General features: G+C 38.9%; 1 protein-coding gene across 5 annotated transcripts in view; it reads left to right on the top strand.

Annotated features, from left to right (window-relative positions):
• Window positions 1-17,411, top strand: part of LOC147709252 (echinoderm microtubule-associated protein-like 4) — a 561,675-nt gene that overhangs the window by 540,203 nt on the left and 4,061 nt on the right. For 3 of the 5 annotated variants that reach the window (XM_086927809.1, XM_086927811.1, XM_086927810.1), the window contains exons 3-6: window positions 4,179-4,308; window positions 7,759-7,932; window positions 15,361-15,480; window positions 16,347-16,372. In XM_086927809.1, coding sequence (XP_086783935.1) covers window positions 4,179-4,308; window positions 7,759-7,932; window positions 15,361-15,480; window positions 16,347-16,372 — 450 coding nt within the window. The remainder of the gene's footprint in view (window positions 1-4,178; window positions 4,309-7,758; window positions 7,933-15,360; window positions 15,481-16,346; window positions 16,373-17,411) is intronic. The other 2 variants (XM_086927813.1, XM_086927812.1) reach the window with 1 other exon arrangement.

Raw genomic sequence — 17,411 nt, 5'->3', positions numbered from 1 at the left:
TATACAGTGGGACCGATCTATAGGGGTGGGCGGAATTTGCGGAATCGCGTTACGCAAATCGCCGCCAAACGGTAAAAAATCTCCGCAAACATGCGGAATTGCTTGTTCGCAATGCTTTTTTACTGTCAATCACTGTTTGCATGCGCGGGGGGAAATATCTTGCGAACACGCATTTGAGAACGCGAACAAGCAAAACATTTCGCAAAGTCGCGGACCGCAGAATTTTGGCCAATTTTGCGTTCTCCGCGGAACGCGAAATTACCCAAATTCCGTATTGGGAAGGGAATTTAAGGCCCAGGCCTACTGATCTACAAACATTTCAAAATGACAATGTAGTAACATACACATTTACATATAACAAAATGAATAAACTGAATTATAAATGCACAGACAACAATAAACTGAAATTTTTGTTGCCAGTATCCCAAAAGTATTTAAATTAGGGTTCACCTATTAATTCTAGGTGATACACTCAGAGGTAATTCAAATAAACACGTTAGGCAAAGGCACCTCTTTTCCTTTAGCTCTACTGTGTCAAAAATAGTTATTAAGCAATTCTTTGTTAATTTAATAGGGACTCCTCCAAAAAGTTGTCGATGCGGATGCGTTTCAGCCTGTAGATTCTTCTAGGCCTCCTAAGGACAAGAGCAATGGAACAATAACACTTGAATCTTTCACGGGTCGTGTCTACCGCAAACCAGCATCTGTAGCGTCTCTAAAACCGCCTCGAACTGGGGTGGTACCACCTCTCTCACAGGTGAGGGACCTCCATGATTTGAGCTGAGGCGTCTAATCAACGAAGCGATCAAATCAACCAAGCAATGCGCTGCCTCCTGTTCAGCCCTCCAAATTTGCAGTAAATGCTTTCTTGGTCCTGTATATCACCCGTCAGGGATTGATATACAGCAGTGGCAAAAAGCTCCCCAAAAATATAAAAGTAGAAAATAAAGTAATGTGGTGAGTGTACGCCACCAAGAGATGGGAGTGATGAAATAAAAATAAAGAAGGTGGTAGGAGGATGGGAAAAGCGGTAAACCAGGGAGAGAGCAGATCGAGGGGAGAAGCAGACGAGGAAGAGAAGAATATATATGAGGGAAAAAGCAACATCGAGTATGGGTAAGGTGGTAAACGTTTTGTGGATTTTATGGTTGTTTTTGAAGATTCACATTAATTTAGAGTTAAATGCAATGAAAGCATACAAGAACAGTGACGGTTTGTTATTAACACCACAGCTACCCCTGACGAAGGGTAAACAACTTTGACCCCGCCTCCATCGCCCCGCATGTTGTTACAACGCGGTCGTTACAACGAGCGCGTTGTAACAACGCATACCATTACCCCGCAAGTTGTAACAACGACTTGCGGTGGGGGGAGAAGGTGTTGGATTTAAAATCCAACACTTTCCCTACTGTCCGCACAAACTGGAGATGGAATAGTAAATCATACTTTTCAAACATCCAGCGCCCCCTTCCACAAGTCGTTGTTACAACGCGGTTGTTGTAACGACCGCGTTGTAACAACATGCGAGGTAACGGAATGGTGGGTCAAGAGGCATATTCCTGACGAGGGCACATTGCCCGAAATGTATTAGGTGAACACTTGGATGGATACCTAGGATACAAGTGGATTCTAACGTGCTGTTATAAAAGGCCTGTATGGGCACTTGTGCCGCATTTTAAGTTTGGAATCACATTGCCTACATTCGGAACATGAAGATTATCATTGAATAAATATGAATAAAAATTGATTACTTTAGACTTCTACGGTTTATTTGGAACGCTGTTTAGATGCTACAGCATATTTCTTTAGAGCTGTGCGGCTTGAAACTGAGCGCGATGGAGCAGCAGTTTAATTTTGAAAATTCCATGTTCATGTTTTGGGACAGAGCATGATCAAGCCTGCACGCCAGTAACCACGCCTCTGAGCATGTCCTAAAACTGTCAAACTTGGGAGCATCTAATAAAACTTTCAAACTTGGGGTGTGGGGGGGAACGGGACTGCACTCAATTTCTTGCCTTTGATAAGGTGGTAGAAGCACAGGAGGGAGAGAGCTGGAAAGTGCACGCATTGTCATTGTGTGCTTAAACAAAAAGAAAAATGATGTTGCCTAAAAGTGATCAGTGGCAAGATATAAGATGGCATGGGCTATGCTCTTGCAGAGGGACAAACCGATGAAGATAAAGCAAATTAATAAATAAGAAGCAAGTAAATGAGAGACCATAAAGCCAGCCAGTGGTAAGCAGTGGATGAGTTTTAAGCCCTCTGTGAGATTTATGTAGGCCTACAATAGGTAGTGCTTAATGGTTGTCCGTGCTTGGCACCAGCACTTAATTTTCCGCATCGGCACTTATGATAGTCTGCCACATGATGATGCTGTTGGTCTAAATTAGAGATGTATTTTTTATTTTACTGAGTTTTATATATTGCAAAGTTGACCTGACTCTGGTATCAGAGCGCTTTACATAGCACCAGTTGCATTACATGAGGACACATTCATTTTTTTGTTAGACACAACAACAGTTGTTTAATAATTCGTTAATTGTTTATTTATTTTGTTTATTAATTCATTACTGTTCAAAATGACTAATTCCTGCCACCCAAGCCATTCTTATTGCTTTGTGGTCCCGGAATAGTCTGAATTGTCACTCTTGTAGGAGTGTGATAATTAGTAGTAGTGTTGGTACTTTCATTGGCAGAGCTTGCAGAGGCAATAGGTTGTGCAAACTGCACTGGCCTCCTGAGAAGGGTCCTGCCACTTGTTTGTAAACTAATTAAACACTGGCAATAGGTCTTACGGAATCAGACAGCTTGAACTGTCCGGTATGCGAGACCTCCAGAAACCCCCCCCCCCCCCCCCCCCCCCCCCCCCGCCCCAAAAAAAAAATGGAGTCACAGCGCCCTTTGAGGCATGTGATTTGGGCAGGCAAAGGGACAGGTTAGATGTAGCCACCCACCATTATCAATAATGTGCATGTTCACTAGAGTTTATGTATAAAAAAGGACTTTCTAGATCAGTGGTTCTTCACCGTTGAGTTCTGTGGACCCCCACTTCATTATTACTTGAATCCAAAGACCCCCATTCCTTTTAGCCCCCTCCCCCCAACTCCATTGAATCATTATGGGAATCCGGCGATCCCCACTTAATCATTAGTGAAAGCTGGGGACCCCAGCCTAAGCAATTTCGATGTTTTGACCCGCAAAACAATGCGCACAAATTCAGACACAAGCATTCATCAAATAAATACACAAATAGTGACATTTTTTAATTAATTCAAAAATATTAAAAATAAAATTAATGGGAAGATTGGTACTTTCCTAAATTCAGTTGAGGCCATCCATCTGAAGTATTGAATTCTGTTTAACATACTTGCACTGCTCCCATGAAACAATTTGAGGATATCAACTTAATTTGTACCCTCCAGTTTCAAATTTCACCACGTTTACAGAATGTTTTAAAATGTTCCGTTTTACATTTTGCTTCTCCGTTAATTAATCTGTTAGTATCTATTTTTCAAAGCAGTCACAGATCTCCTAAGTGGGCGTGGCGGACCCCAGGGGTCCATGACCATAGGTTGAGAATCGCTGGTCTAGATGTTAAAGCTTTCAAATATAGTGCCTTATCTTGTAATTCGTTAGTCCACAATACGCTGATCAGCTGTAAAATATCCTGAAACAGAACCAGGGTGTTTGTGTTCTAAAATGTACAGTTTATCTTCTTTCATAGATAGCGCACATCCATTCGCCCTTCCGAGATATGTGTTGGGTGTAATCTTTAGTTTATTAATGAGTACTAGTGCTCACGAATTTAATTCCACAATTTCTCTATGAGTTAAGAAATCTAAAGTTCAGGTAGTTAACGAATATCTCTTCAGTTCTTAACGGCCCACTTGATCTCACCTTTAGACTGTTTAAATATTTAGCGTTCTTACTTACATAATTTTTTTATTATTATGCTGTTTTTCTGTAACATCTTGTTTAATTATACAATACATCTGAACCGAACTGTTAAGAAAAATAAATTCACTCCATGAAGTTCCTCATCACTGCAAAACATTTTCAGCAATCGTGTTAAAGTATATGGTGTTATGATTGTTTTGTTTCTGTAAATGTTTGCTTTATGATAAATTGACTCTTTCGTATTTGACGATTGCAACGTCTGTTTTTTGAACTTCTGATAGGTCAGCCGGCTCTTCGAGAAGCTTTCTCTTTGTCCTGCATTACCAACGGAAGTGCTGGCACCAGGAAACCATCCCACAGTACCTCAGTTTCCGTTGCCAAAAAAGATACGCTTTCTTCTGCTGCTAAAAGGTAAATAGCTGTAAATTATTCAGACCGGAATCCTGCAAATATGTTTTCGATACCTCCCCAAAAGGATGTCCTTTAACGTTTTTGATTCCATAAGCACTTAAGAAAAAATTAATATAAACCGCACCAGAGATAATGTTGTATTTTGAGGTACAAGTGTTGAAAAATTGTCAATGATGGTCTTGCACCTAGGAATTTTTATGATGGTGTTTTGACACCAAGTGAAAGACGCCAAAACTCTACCTTCCTGAAGAATAATAGGGGCTGCCCTTTCATGCATCTTTCTTTTTAAGTTGCATGCATGTGTTTTGGGAAGGACTCCTGATTGATTGGAACGCTAGTTGAGTGCAGGAGGGATATTTCCTAGTATACTGGTGGAATCACCTTCTGTCTTTCTTCAGGTGATCACATTCTGCCTGGAGTCTTCCCTCATACTTGTGAATAGTTTTTACCGGTTACTTAGTACAGGGCATGGACATGGACGTGAGGGAAACCCTCCTCAGTTAAACTCTAAGCTCAACATCCTGCACGCACAAGAGACAACATAATCATTCTCATCTGTCACACGTTCTTCACTCTCAGCCAAAGACTTTGCATCACCCCTATCTTGTCAAGATCCACCACTATTCTAGCATTCCGTGCTAGTCCGCTCCCTGCACTGTTTCCTTCCCCTTTACCTTATCCACCGAAATCTGCCTTGTTTCTAGACTTTACCACCACATCTCCTACGGAGCTCGTAGCTTTACTGAAATGTGCAATTCCATTGTGTGCTCCGCAAACTTCTGACTTTTTCTTCGTCTCTACCTGCCCATTCAATTTTAATATTCCCTCTGATCCATTAACTATTCACGAAATTTTAATTCTGCTGTCATTCGACTTTTTCTGAGAAAAAACTCATCTCACCGTTCCTGTCTTTTTAATTCTCTCTGTTTCCCAGTTCCTCTTCATCTCAAACATATACCTTTTTGTCAACTGTTACTTGTCTCTCTACTAACAACCTACTCAGTCCCGCTTAATTTAGGAGAAACTACTCACATTTGCCATTCATCCTTCCTCATCTGTCTGGGACTATTGTACAATCCTTTCTTAACACACCTTGCTTACACCTATTTTTCTGTTTGGGATTCAAATTTATTTCCACCCACCTCACTATCAGTTGGTGTCCAATGAAGGTTAGTCCTAGGTCCTCCCTTTTTTCCCTCATAACGATCCCTCCATTTGCTTTCTTTTACCGTCTTTACATTGAGAATCCTGGAGTTCTGTTCTGCCCCTCAGTGAAAATGTGGTCATAACCACTGCTGCCACACTAACTATCAAGTTCTAAACCTTTGAAAGATTTGCCCATGTATCCCTTTTGATGCAGCCAAAACTCTAATAGGTTCACTAATAGTGTATCAATTGGACTGCTACACAGTGTGTTATTGGACCCACCTCTATATTTTTGTCCCCATTGGACAAGGTTCTACACTTTTTTTTTTTTTTTTTTCTTTATGCATCCTTTCCAGGCGCACACCAATCTCATCTGGTTTGGCGATTTGCAATAAATTATGCAATTTCCAAGCCACTGATCCAGAGTGGTTCATGACCTGATCGCTGACTTGTTTATACTTCAACTAGATCCTACAACATGCCAACCCGAAGCTTCTGCTTTTGCTTGAGCCACCTTGTGCCAAGTTCTTATCTTTCTACCCATTGCCACCATCTATCCGGCTTGCCTCTCCTTCCATGAAGGGCACACCTTATTGTACACCTAGGAGTCAAAAAGTAATTGCTAGCTCCATGGGTTATAGACGTAAATGTTTGACCTGCCTTTGTAGATTAGCAGCAATAGCACAATATGTTAATAAATACATAGCAAAACTTGCTACATAGCTTGATATGTTAACCACCCAATATGTCTATTGTGCAATCTACTGTTATTGTCTTTTATACACAATTTTTATAATAGTTATTGTCAATTGATAAATGCTTGCAATAATGAATCAAGCCCAACCTTTAAAGCACCTGTAAGAATCTTTTCACCAGTAAGAACTGGAAAAACGGATGTAATTTTTGCCTTGGTAACTGCTTTTCTACAGGTTAAATTTTTCTAGAAAAGTCAGCAGTTTGTTAATTACGTTTATTTATGCACTGTACCATTGGTTTTTAGATCATGCATGTTTTAAATGTCTGAAATTGGTGAAAGATACGTTTGTGTTTAATCCTTTGGTTAAAGGTTTCTTTCATGCAATTTGTTTTCCAATTGCTATATATGTAAAGCAAAGAAGTCACTATTGACAGAAAATGTCCAAATCACAAGAAGCATAGTTGTACTACTCCGTATTGTGGAAATGAACAACTTTTTGGATGGCTGAAGTAAATCCTATATGTTCGCTTGTAGTAGCTGTGACTTTCGTGATTTGCAGACCTAATTGTATGGTAGTTGCTCAAATTTTGGACAAACATTTGATTTGCCACAGCCTAACTGTGCAAAATTCACATATTGTAGAAATTCCCCTTGCCTGCACTTAAGAAATGTATATAATTTCACACATTCCACTTATTTTTCCTTTAGAGCTCTTCACTCAATCGACAAATAAAAACTGTAGATTTTTTATGAATTTCTGTCCTTTGTGCACCATTTAGCACGTTTAGATAAGTGCAGGACAGGCATTGCCCATGTGTGTTGAAACTTGTTTAGTCATGCCATTAAGGATGTTAATCTGATTTGCATTTTATTTTCCTAGTCCCAAACTCCCTGGTATCAGTTCTTACTCCCCAACCAGGTGTCCCTTATGAGTGAGGTTGGAAACATTCTACACTCATAAATGACATTACTCTGTACTAAAATACTTAGATCATATGTTTTTTAGTTCAAGTTATAGTTTCCATGCAAAGTCTGGAAAATTAGCTGTGCATAAGTCTCACTCAGGGAAAATAGTTTGGTATTGGGTTGAGTTTTTAGATTCCCAGCATTGACTGGAGAAAAACCGACCTGACTGCAGCTGCTCCATGTGAATTATATTGCATAATATTTTAACTTTCTCAGTTAAGAAAGATATCATCCTTTCACCTTTTTAAATTGAAATAATTGTTGAGCAGATTATTAGAAATCAAGTAATTAACCAAATATAACCATCAACAACTGTTTCTGATAATTTATTTCTAATAATTCAGCGTTGGGTGGAAGCCCGGGCAGCGTCATTGCCACCATCTTCACGTGTTGCCATAATTTTTGTTAATTTTGATGTTAATAATTTTGTTTTAGAGGGTATTGCATTCCGTAGCTTCCCATAAAGAAATGTAATCAATAATGAAGAAACAGTGAATTGGTAAAACACAATCTAATTTATCAATCAATATTAAATGTTCGGCCTTCCTATCATCATCTGTTAATCAACTTCATTTCAGTTTTGTTTTGATTATTTTTAATTGCCTTTGTTCTTTTCTTCCATCTTATACTTTATTTTGCAGTGGTACAGAGAAAAAGAAGGAAAAACCCCATGGAGCGAGAGAGAAAAAAGAGGAATCTCATGATAATGATCAGACTACACAAACTCAAGCATCACCTTCTCCCCAGCCCTCCTCACAGCCTCTCCAAACACACAAGCAAACTGCAGAAAGCAGGAATTCTCCTACAACCAAAAGGTTTTCACTGCACCAAAGGGCGGATCCCGGGCAGTCTTGTAATGATACTATTAGTCTGTCTAATTGTTCTAACCCCTTTCTTAAGGAGTCCATAAAGAAAAGGCCACTAACATAAATAAAATAATAAAGACCCATAACTATGCTGATGGCACAACTGCTGGTTACAGCAGTTTGTCCAGTGTTCCATTGTGTTATTGACCAGTGAGTGTGTCACAGTAGTTTGAAGAATAATCCTAACAAAATTAAGATTGTTTTGCTCAGGGCTCCAAGAGACTTCCCTGCCAAATGAGATTTGGTCTACCGTCCTGGAATCCTACCCTCCTAAAGCAGTCATACTTTCTATTGATTGTCTTGCATCCACATTTTCCATTGCTTTCCCATGCAGTTAAAGCCAGACTCTTCTACCTGAAAACAATGTAAATAGTACTTCCAGTTCTCAATATTCCCCTGTAGTAGTCAGGCTATTCCGGTTCTCGTTTTTTATAGGAAGCGCATGCAAATGGAGCATATTTAGGCCTTCTCCAAAGTTTTTTTGACCGTCTGCAGCATTTATAGAACTGTGACACACCCTCTGTTTCACATTAATAATTATGACCATGTATTCACCATTTTATGCTCTACTGTGGCTGTCTACGTGGGAATGGATAGAATTCAAGGCTCTTTATGGTATGCATTAGGCAGTCTGCCTTTGAACTTCAACCTTCCTTCTGTTGAAAAAGTAAAGAGCATCTTTACTTCATGCATGCTCTCGAGGCCTTCGTGTTCTAGCACAAGAACGGAATCAGTCTGTTGGCTCCTTTTCAGTCCTCCGTGCCAAATGTCTATCCCCATGATATAAATTGCACTTGTACATTCATACAAACGAATATACTAGTTACTCCTTTTTTGTTTTAAACGCACAACTGGAAATCTTAACACCCCACAGGATTTGTGAGCTAACCCTAACCCCATAATTCAAAACACCATTTTTAAAAACTTTTTTTAAACATAGTATTTTTGGGGTTACATGTTGAGACTGCGTAGTAGAGCAGAGACACAAGGATGGTAGAACCACCTTAATCACACTTATCATTTTATATAGATTTTTTCAATGTTGCACTTGCTTCTAGGCAAACCTTGTCCACATTATGTCAATAAGTAGTGCAGTAGAGTATCTAATAAATGTGGTACTTAAAGCGATGTGTGGAGAGAATTAACCTTATAACTGTTGTCTAAATGGGTCACAGAAATAGACTGCATCAGTCTATTCACTCTTATTTGCTTACAAAGTAGCAGACCAGGTGTACTGTTCAACGCCATGCTTTGTACCATGAGCAACCTTGGAAATTCTCATTGAACCCGTGTAGGGTGACCAGATTTTGTGAATCAAACAACTTGATATTTCACATACATCGAAGGTAGGACTAAAATTTTGCGTAGAGTGGTGCACTGATTGACTTAATTGACTGTGCTCACCAGCATACAAGCACACACAATGCGGCAGCAAAGAGAATTAAATGCAACATTTACACACTGTATCATCTGTAATGACTAAATTAGATTCTGCCAGCGGGTAATAGCTGATTCTATGCAGCAGCAAATGAAAAGGTGCCTTCCGCTGTGTTCAGCCGACACTCTGAAAACTGGACCATGAGCTAAATTTGCTGGGCCAGAGGGTGAAAAACCTGGTTTGTCCCAGCGAATACACAAAATCTGGTCACCTTAATCCTGTGGTGACCATGTGGACTCTCGTAATATCATCAAATTCTTCACTGAAACTATAGGAAATATTCAAGACAATGGGTAAAATAATATGAGGCAAATATGATAAAACAATTATGAAGTGTCACTGGGCAAGCACAGAATTCAAATTGGGGGTGCAGGGGAACAAGCCTGAGACGCTGGTCTGGGCAGGCAACAGGACTGTTTAGATGGATCCACCATCTATTGATACTAGCACACCCCAACCTCTATACCTACCCCTCTGTTAAAAGCCAGGTTTTAGAAGTTAAAACAACAAAAATAGTCTCTCATTTTAGTAATTCATTATTTTAAAATGCCATATACTGATCCTTTGTAAAACTAAGGAGTTGGTGTTCTACAGTATACAGTCACAAGCACATTGTGAAAGAGGCAGACACTTAGACAAGAGGCAAGGAGCTCAGTTATAGTCTCCTTAATAGATATTGTATATCCAGTCACTTGTATGAGAGTTATATTGGGTGTAATAATAAGTTTATATCTTACAAACATTTAGCAATAGTTTTTCATCATTACATCACGTACTCCCATCCCCAAATTTCACTTTTGAAATTTCACTATTTATAATGACCTGTAACTGGTGTGTTCAGTAGAATTTGGTGTCTAACATTGGTGCGTCATGTGATGTCTTGTGATGTTCATTTATTGGCTGAGCGAGCCTCAAACTCGCTGTGCTAATTCATGAGTGTCTTATTAGCTATGTTTTATAAATCACACTACACGTCTCATGACCTGTACTGTTACTTTTAGACACACTTTGGTATCATTACAAGCCTTGCTTTCTCTTCCGGGTAGAGGGCTTGATGTGGCTGCATTTTTGCCTTTGGGACTTATTTCAAATTTCTACTTCACTCCAACACTGCACTTTTATATTCCCAGGTTTCCATTTGATTGTTGCAGTCACATATACTAAAGCATTGTGTTATTTTAATATTTTTGTTTCAACGCATTAGACGATTTGAGCAGGCACCCAGCACAGCACTCTCTATAGTACTGTTTTTGTTCTTGCTGATGGTTATGATTAGATGTGACATTTCTTTTGTATTTTGCAAATAAAATGATGGCAATGACGAGCATCTCTCTTGGTGTCTGGTATTTACACTGAATGTCATCTTCAGTATCTTGGCCCCAGGCACTTCTCTGATTGGCTATTCTCTTGGAATCAATGAAAATGTAAATTATAGACCCCTTCTTGTCCATCTGTTGCTGATTTCCAGGACGTGCCTAAATTCCAACGCTTACTATTAATAAAGTTATGTTGGATGTGTTGCAGTGATAGGCTTCCAATCACCTGCTAGGGTAGAGCAGCTGCCTCCTGTCATGAGTAAAAACCTTTTCGTAGTCCTTTATTTAACCTGAAAATCTTATTTTCTTGTTGCAAAATATTTCCCTATATATTTAAGGATGTCGCAGTACGTAAATCGTCAGCGTGTTGGTTACCTTCTGAACATATATTGCCCTGTTCCTTAGCCATGTCCTGTTTGAAGAATTTTCATTTGGTCCTGATTCGTATGCTGAAACCTCAAGATCTTTAATTATTTTATTATCTTGACTATACTAGAATTTTAATTCTTAATTGCTGGCATAATCAAAGTTGAGCACACATTTCTACATGTGCTCTTTACTGTGTGCTATGAAGTTGAACTACTTCTCTACAGCTAGACTTTCTCTCATACAATCTGGACTCTTTTCATCCTTCTGTTTAAACGTTCATCGATGGCCAACCCTTCTCCATCTTTACTACTGCCCTTTAGTGTTGCTCCTTGGCTTAGCCTTGGCTTTCTAGACTTTTTGGATCGGTGTGAAGTTTTTGATCCAGTTTTCTCGTTTCATTTTTCCCTTGTTCTGTGCTGTTTTGTACCCAAAACAAATCTATGGATTTTGCCTTCTGAATCTCTGTAAATTACATTTTGGTAATTTATCTAAGTAGTTGTCACGAAGTGAAAATGCCTGCAATTTCTTTTAATGATCTGGTACACCATTTCAAGTGTATAGCAGTAGACCAGCAAACTTTCTTAATCCGAAAAGGAAATACGATTTGTTTGAAAATATTTATTTCCTCTGCTATTTTACTTGGTATTAATGTCAAGAATACGATCTATGAAGTCCCTCCTTTTTTTCCCCTTTGAGTACATGTATCATGTTGCCGCATTTTAGTTTCCTTTCGACCTTAGCGGTTTGTTCAAAGCCCGGTTCTTGCCTTCCTAAACACCTCACTAATACTGTGAAGTCGAGGATGTAGTTTCCCAGCTTGTTTATGTATGTAGACATTTTCTAGATATTCCCTTCATTTATGTGCTCCAGATTTCATTGAGTTACCTCTGTAGTTCCATAAATGGTCTTATCCTCCCTTTTAAAAACACCAGTTCAACCAGCTGCTAGTCACCTGTGGTGTTTCCCCAGGATCTATGTTCTTGTTTAAGTTTGCACACCCAGAAAGGAGACCAACAGAGCTTTGAAACAAGGAAGGGCAGGATTGGGGCACGTATGTAGAATTGCATTATTCTGCCCCAAACCTCGCTTCTTTCATAATCTTTGGATGGAAACTAGGTGGACGTTGATAAACCGTGATCTGAGATTATTTTGTTGCATGGGCCACAGTCCCCATTAGAGGGCTTCACTAGGGCTGAATGATGATTCTCTACAATTGATTGGTGAGAGCTTTGCTTGTAAGCATCCCCTTCTCAAGACAGAGTGGTCCTACAGAAGGAAACACATTTTTTGAGGTTATGAATTTCTCGTTAAAATCATGATTAAAAAATAAATAATTACATTCAGCAGCCTAAGTGATCTTTTACAGAGTTACCTTCTTAATTCATGATTTTATCACCTTATTTGGACTTTTTTCTTTGTAAGTTCTTTTATACCTCTACAAGTTGTTTTTTTCTCAACAACACAGTTTGCTGTAAGTATTTGAACAACTGTATTATTTTTGCACACTTTTTGCTACCTTCTCCGGCCTATGTATCCATTATTCCTTCTTTCTGCGTCTCCTTTTTCCATTTAGATTCTCTAACGTTTTATTTTATCTTCTTTAACCATGGATGCTTCAAATTTAAAAACGATTTTTCTTCTTTTACGTTTTTAGGCTAAGTAATTAATTGGCTAGCAATGCTGGCTACAGTGCGGTTTCTAGTAGACCAGTTTCTGTCTTACGAAAACTGTCATGTTTGGCACATACAGTTGGGGAGTATGCTCACCACAGGGATTAAGTCGTGAGTGAATGGCTTTTATCTCAATGTTCCTATGTGAATAGCAGCCTCTGGAGGGAGGTGGGAGTTGTAGGCAATATAGTGCTGTTGACTGTAAAGGCACTGTTATATTGTTGCTTTATTTGTAGCTTTGTCATCCTGCGAGTTTTCCAGCCAGCACATCATGATGAAAATCCATTCAATATTTGAAGTTATTTCCTTCCTCTTTTTGACCAACTCCAAATAATCCACCCATAAGGGCGAAGCCTTCAGATCAGACTTGTTGTGATCTTGTCTAGTAGAGACCGACAACCTCCGCCTTCACTTGCTTGATTCTGTATTGTGCTCTGCACAACTTCTACTAAGAGAGATGCAACGTCATTGAATGTCATGTCTAGCCCAAGGCAAAACAGTCCAATGCAGGCATTATTCGGAGTTTAATTTCTTCATCATCCAAATTAATATCTAACTAGTGTAACTGCAAGAAATATTTTAAAGTACATTCCTTTTCTTTACTAACATGTTAAGACATTTTCCTACCACACAAGGATGCTTAAAATATTTTTTTATCTAGTAATACAAAATACCCATACTTGCGTCTAAATTATGTTTTTCGCCTTAAATTCAGACTTTACTTTTCGGCTGCTTGATGACCGTCTGCTAATATGTGCATGTCTAACAGTCCTAAAAGGCTCACTGCTTGCCTTTCGCAATCTTATGCTGGATTTTACTCGGAAACCTTCCTGCCTGGTGTGTAAAACTTGTTTGCGCCTGATGTTTTTGCATACTAATTGTTTGGTGTGTTCAAAGTAAAGTTTCTTTGAATACTGTCTTTTTTTACTTGACATGAACATTTCTTGTAACTTACCTTTCCTTCTAGACCTCCTATGGGACAGGGTGCTGCACAAAGTGTTTTGGACAGGATGAGTGGAGCTGTAGACTTTGCAGTAGCAATGTAAAGCGATAGGTGAAAAAGTGTGCATAAGCCCCCTTCGTTATGAAGAAGAGATAGATTGGTGATGGGGGTTAACTTAAATTCTACCACAACCAGTTGTCATGTGGGACTTTGTGAGCTGTGCCAACTTAATCTCTGTCTTTGAAGTGGCATGTGGTTTTGTTCGGCTGAGCATATATATTCATGCAAGCAAAAACCTGTTACAAAATGGCGGGCAATGATTTTTTTTTTTTAAATACTCACACGTTAGCCAGTTTATTTTTACTGATGAGACCTATCTCTGTTCTTTAAGGACTGGCTGTACTCTGGGCCGACAAAGACACAGTGAAATGTAGTGCTGTTGAGAGTTCTTTTTAATATCCTGGGAGATCAAAGAAACCAGTGCGAGACTTTTCATGCCTGGCTTGAGCCTTTCTTTCATCATTTTGTACATAAAAAAATTAGACAGTGGCTTAAAATAATGTGTATTTAATTGAAAACCGAGATAGGATTAGTCTCTTAAAGCAGGGCTTTTAACAAAAACTTCAATCATTCAAGACGACATTACTCCTGAATTGAAATACATGCTTGAAATGTTGTAAAACATTTCGACTCCACCATCAGTCTGTGGGAACGTAGACTTGCATTTCCACATATTTGCGAATTGGAAGACATCTGCCTATGGCTGCTGGCCACGCTGAATGTAACTGTAAATCACACAATAGTGTTATAAAACTCAGTCTTAAACCACCAAGATGACAGCATGCCCCAGGACAACTGCAGGAAGTTTTAGATGAACTATTTTAATTAACTTTGGGTTACTTCCCAAGAATGAGAAGAAGCCATTTTTAGACGATTAGCATGTGAACACATAGTTTAACAGCAAAGTTGACTATGACTACAGAGAAAATGCATTGTGATTGACTAAAAACAGAACCACACAAATATAAAAAGACTTGCATAAAAGATGAATGCTCGAATGAAAATACAGATAGCACCCAACTGACATCCTCCTCATAGAGCAGCCCTGTGAAGGGTGAAAGTATCGGCTAGACCTTATTGGGCACCCAGGCTTTTTTCCCCACTGTGGTTTGTCAAGCCTCAGGCATGTGTCTCATGACTTCTGGTTGTACACCATGTAGCATTGCCATCACCACTCTGCCTTTCTGCTGGAACACCCCTGGGGCTGTCTTGATTCATGTTGTCCACTTTATTTGCATTTAATATGGGTGACTTAATTGAAGATTCATCGCCAACCAAAAAAAGTCACTGCGACTGCTGAGTCGGTGTCAGACTCAAAACCCCAACTAGAACCTGGAGCGAATGTTTTTCCAGGATGAATGCTTACTTGTAAATCAGGATCTCTTGATCCCATGCTTTGCCATGTCTAACAGCATCCGCTCATCCTACCACAGCTTTCTAACTGACCTTTGTTTCTGTTTCCTGACTCTGCTTTAAGGAAGTCCTGGTGCTGCCTCTCAACCTCGCTCCTCCGCCTTTGCATCCAGTGGTATCTCCGCAACAATTTCATTTTGTTCATTCTGCGTCTCTTTTGCTTTTCAGCGTCAAGCGAAGTAACACAGTTGATAAGACACACAACTCAAGGGACAGCTCGGACAGTAAACTACTACGGGCCGTTTCTGCATCGAAACTGGGATCAAAAGTTTTAAAAAACTCAGACAAGTAAGTTGTAAATTTGTTATTCTGTAAATTGGAAATGCGTAAGATTAGACAAACTATTTTATTTACTGTGTGCACTAACCAACATTTTCAAGATTGGCAAGTTCTTCTTTGCCCACCCACCCCCTTAGCCGTATGTAATGCATTCTTAGTGTAGGCACGTGTTGTCTTTTTCTAAATTGTCTTTTTCGTTTCTGTTCTTTTGTAATGTGGTTGTTTTTTTTTATTCGTTTTAAAGCACATAACACTGTCACAGAAAGGCTCGTTATTTCGCTGCTTCTCTGATTGTGATACTGCAAACTCTTTGTTGTTTTTCACGAGCCGTATAACATTTTTTTTCAAGTGATAAAACAGACTTTGTACAGATGTTCATTTTTGTTAGTCACTGAACGTAATTGAAAAAAACATTTCAAGAACAGGTTGCAGAATTCCAAATAAATTAGCATAAGTTCATTTGTCTTGTCTTTAAAGTATCTCTTTTTCCATGTGTACTTTTTGAAAGTCACTGAACGTAATTGAAAAAAAACATTTCAAGAACAGTTTGCAGAATTTCAAATAAATGAGCATAAGTTAATTTGTCTTTTCTTTAAAGTATCACTTTTTCCATGTGCACTTTATGAAAAACGATTAGTCGTGACGTTTTAAAGTTGTTTCTACTGTTCGTTTCGATTTAGCTAAGAAGTCTAAGCAAAGTGTTGATTGGACATTTATACGGATATTCAAAGTATTGTCAGTTGTTAGATTGTTTGAGTGAGTGAAGCAAAATGTTTCATTCCCATCTTTCATACCTCAATGAATCTTTTCCAGCTGATTTTTATTGAAAGAAAAAATAGCTGAGTTACATTATGTTTTGTTTCCCTCTATTTCAGACATAAAGACATCATCGTAAGCCCAGGTAAATAGCATAATTCCCTTCTATTATGTTTCATTCTATATAAGGGAGTTCATGCATGTTTTCCTCTAAATTTAATATTTTGATGTTATTGCTTCTATCAGACAATCAACAGCAAGATGTGCTTCGGGTCTAGTCGCAAAAAACACAGTGTTGCAATTTGCAACCTAACATTTTGCAATTAAAACTTGGTTTGCAGCATCTGGTTTCCCTCTCGGGTGATTAGTGCGCTATACAAATCAATATAAGATAGGGATTCGGATTGAGTTGCCAAAGACCTAATATTCTTTAGGTAGGGCCCAATCTAGATTAAATCCGATTGATCACCATCAGTGGGATGGTAGCTTTAAAGGTCAGCAGACAACCATTTCTCAATATTTTACTCAAAAGTAATTGTTTTTTAAAGCCACATCATTTCATTAAAGGAAACAGGGCTGCTTTTAAGAAAATGTTTTCTTTTTTGAGAAGTTTCTCAGAGAGTTGACAGCAGTCTTCTGGACCGCTGCCTAGCCCCCTAGAAACTTTTTAGACAATTAATAATAGGGGCTTCCCTGTTGACAACAAGTTACCACCCCAGTATTTGGAATGGATGCCCAAAATATGCCCAATCCATAAACCGAATCGATATCCATTTGCACATTCATCTTTAAAGTTGGTAACACGTAGCTGACTCCGGAAATGGATTTTGTACAAGGCTTGGCACATTTTTGCAGGTACACACTTCTTATTTGAATGTTTGGGAGTGCAATAAGGTTTACTACATCTTGCTCCAAATGTCCTGCCCACTTCACAATGCCTTATTGCCTGTTCTAGAGTCACCGCCATTCTACCCTCTCCCTTCCTCAGCTTTTGCCTATAAATCGTGGTTGGTTAGGAGAAGTCACATAACGGTAATGGTTTCTGTAACCCACTCAGTGGCATACACTGAATTCTACAGGAGCAACCCTGAAATAGAAATTTTAGAATTTATATAATTTGAAAATGCTAAATAAAGCCTCTAAGTACAAACTGAATGGTACAGAAATCAACAGTTTAAGTGGTA

This window comes from Lissotriton vulgaris, chromosome 6, assembly GCF_964263255.1.
Source record: "Lissotriton vulgaris chromosome 6, aLisVul1.2, whole genome shotgun sequence".
Lineage (NCBI taxonomy): Eukaryota > Metazoa > Chordata > Amphibia > Caudata > Salamandridae > Lissotriton > Lissotriton vulgaris.
This window is presented reverse-complemented; position numbering and strand designations above follow the sequence as displayed.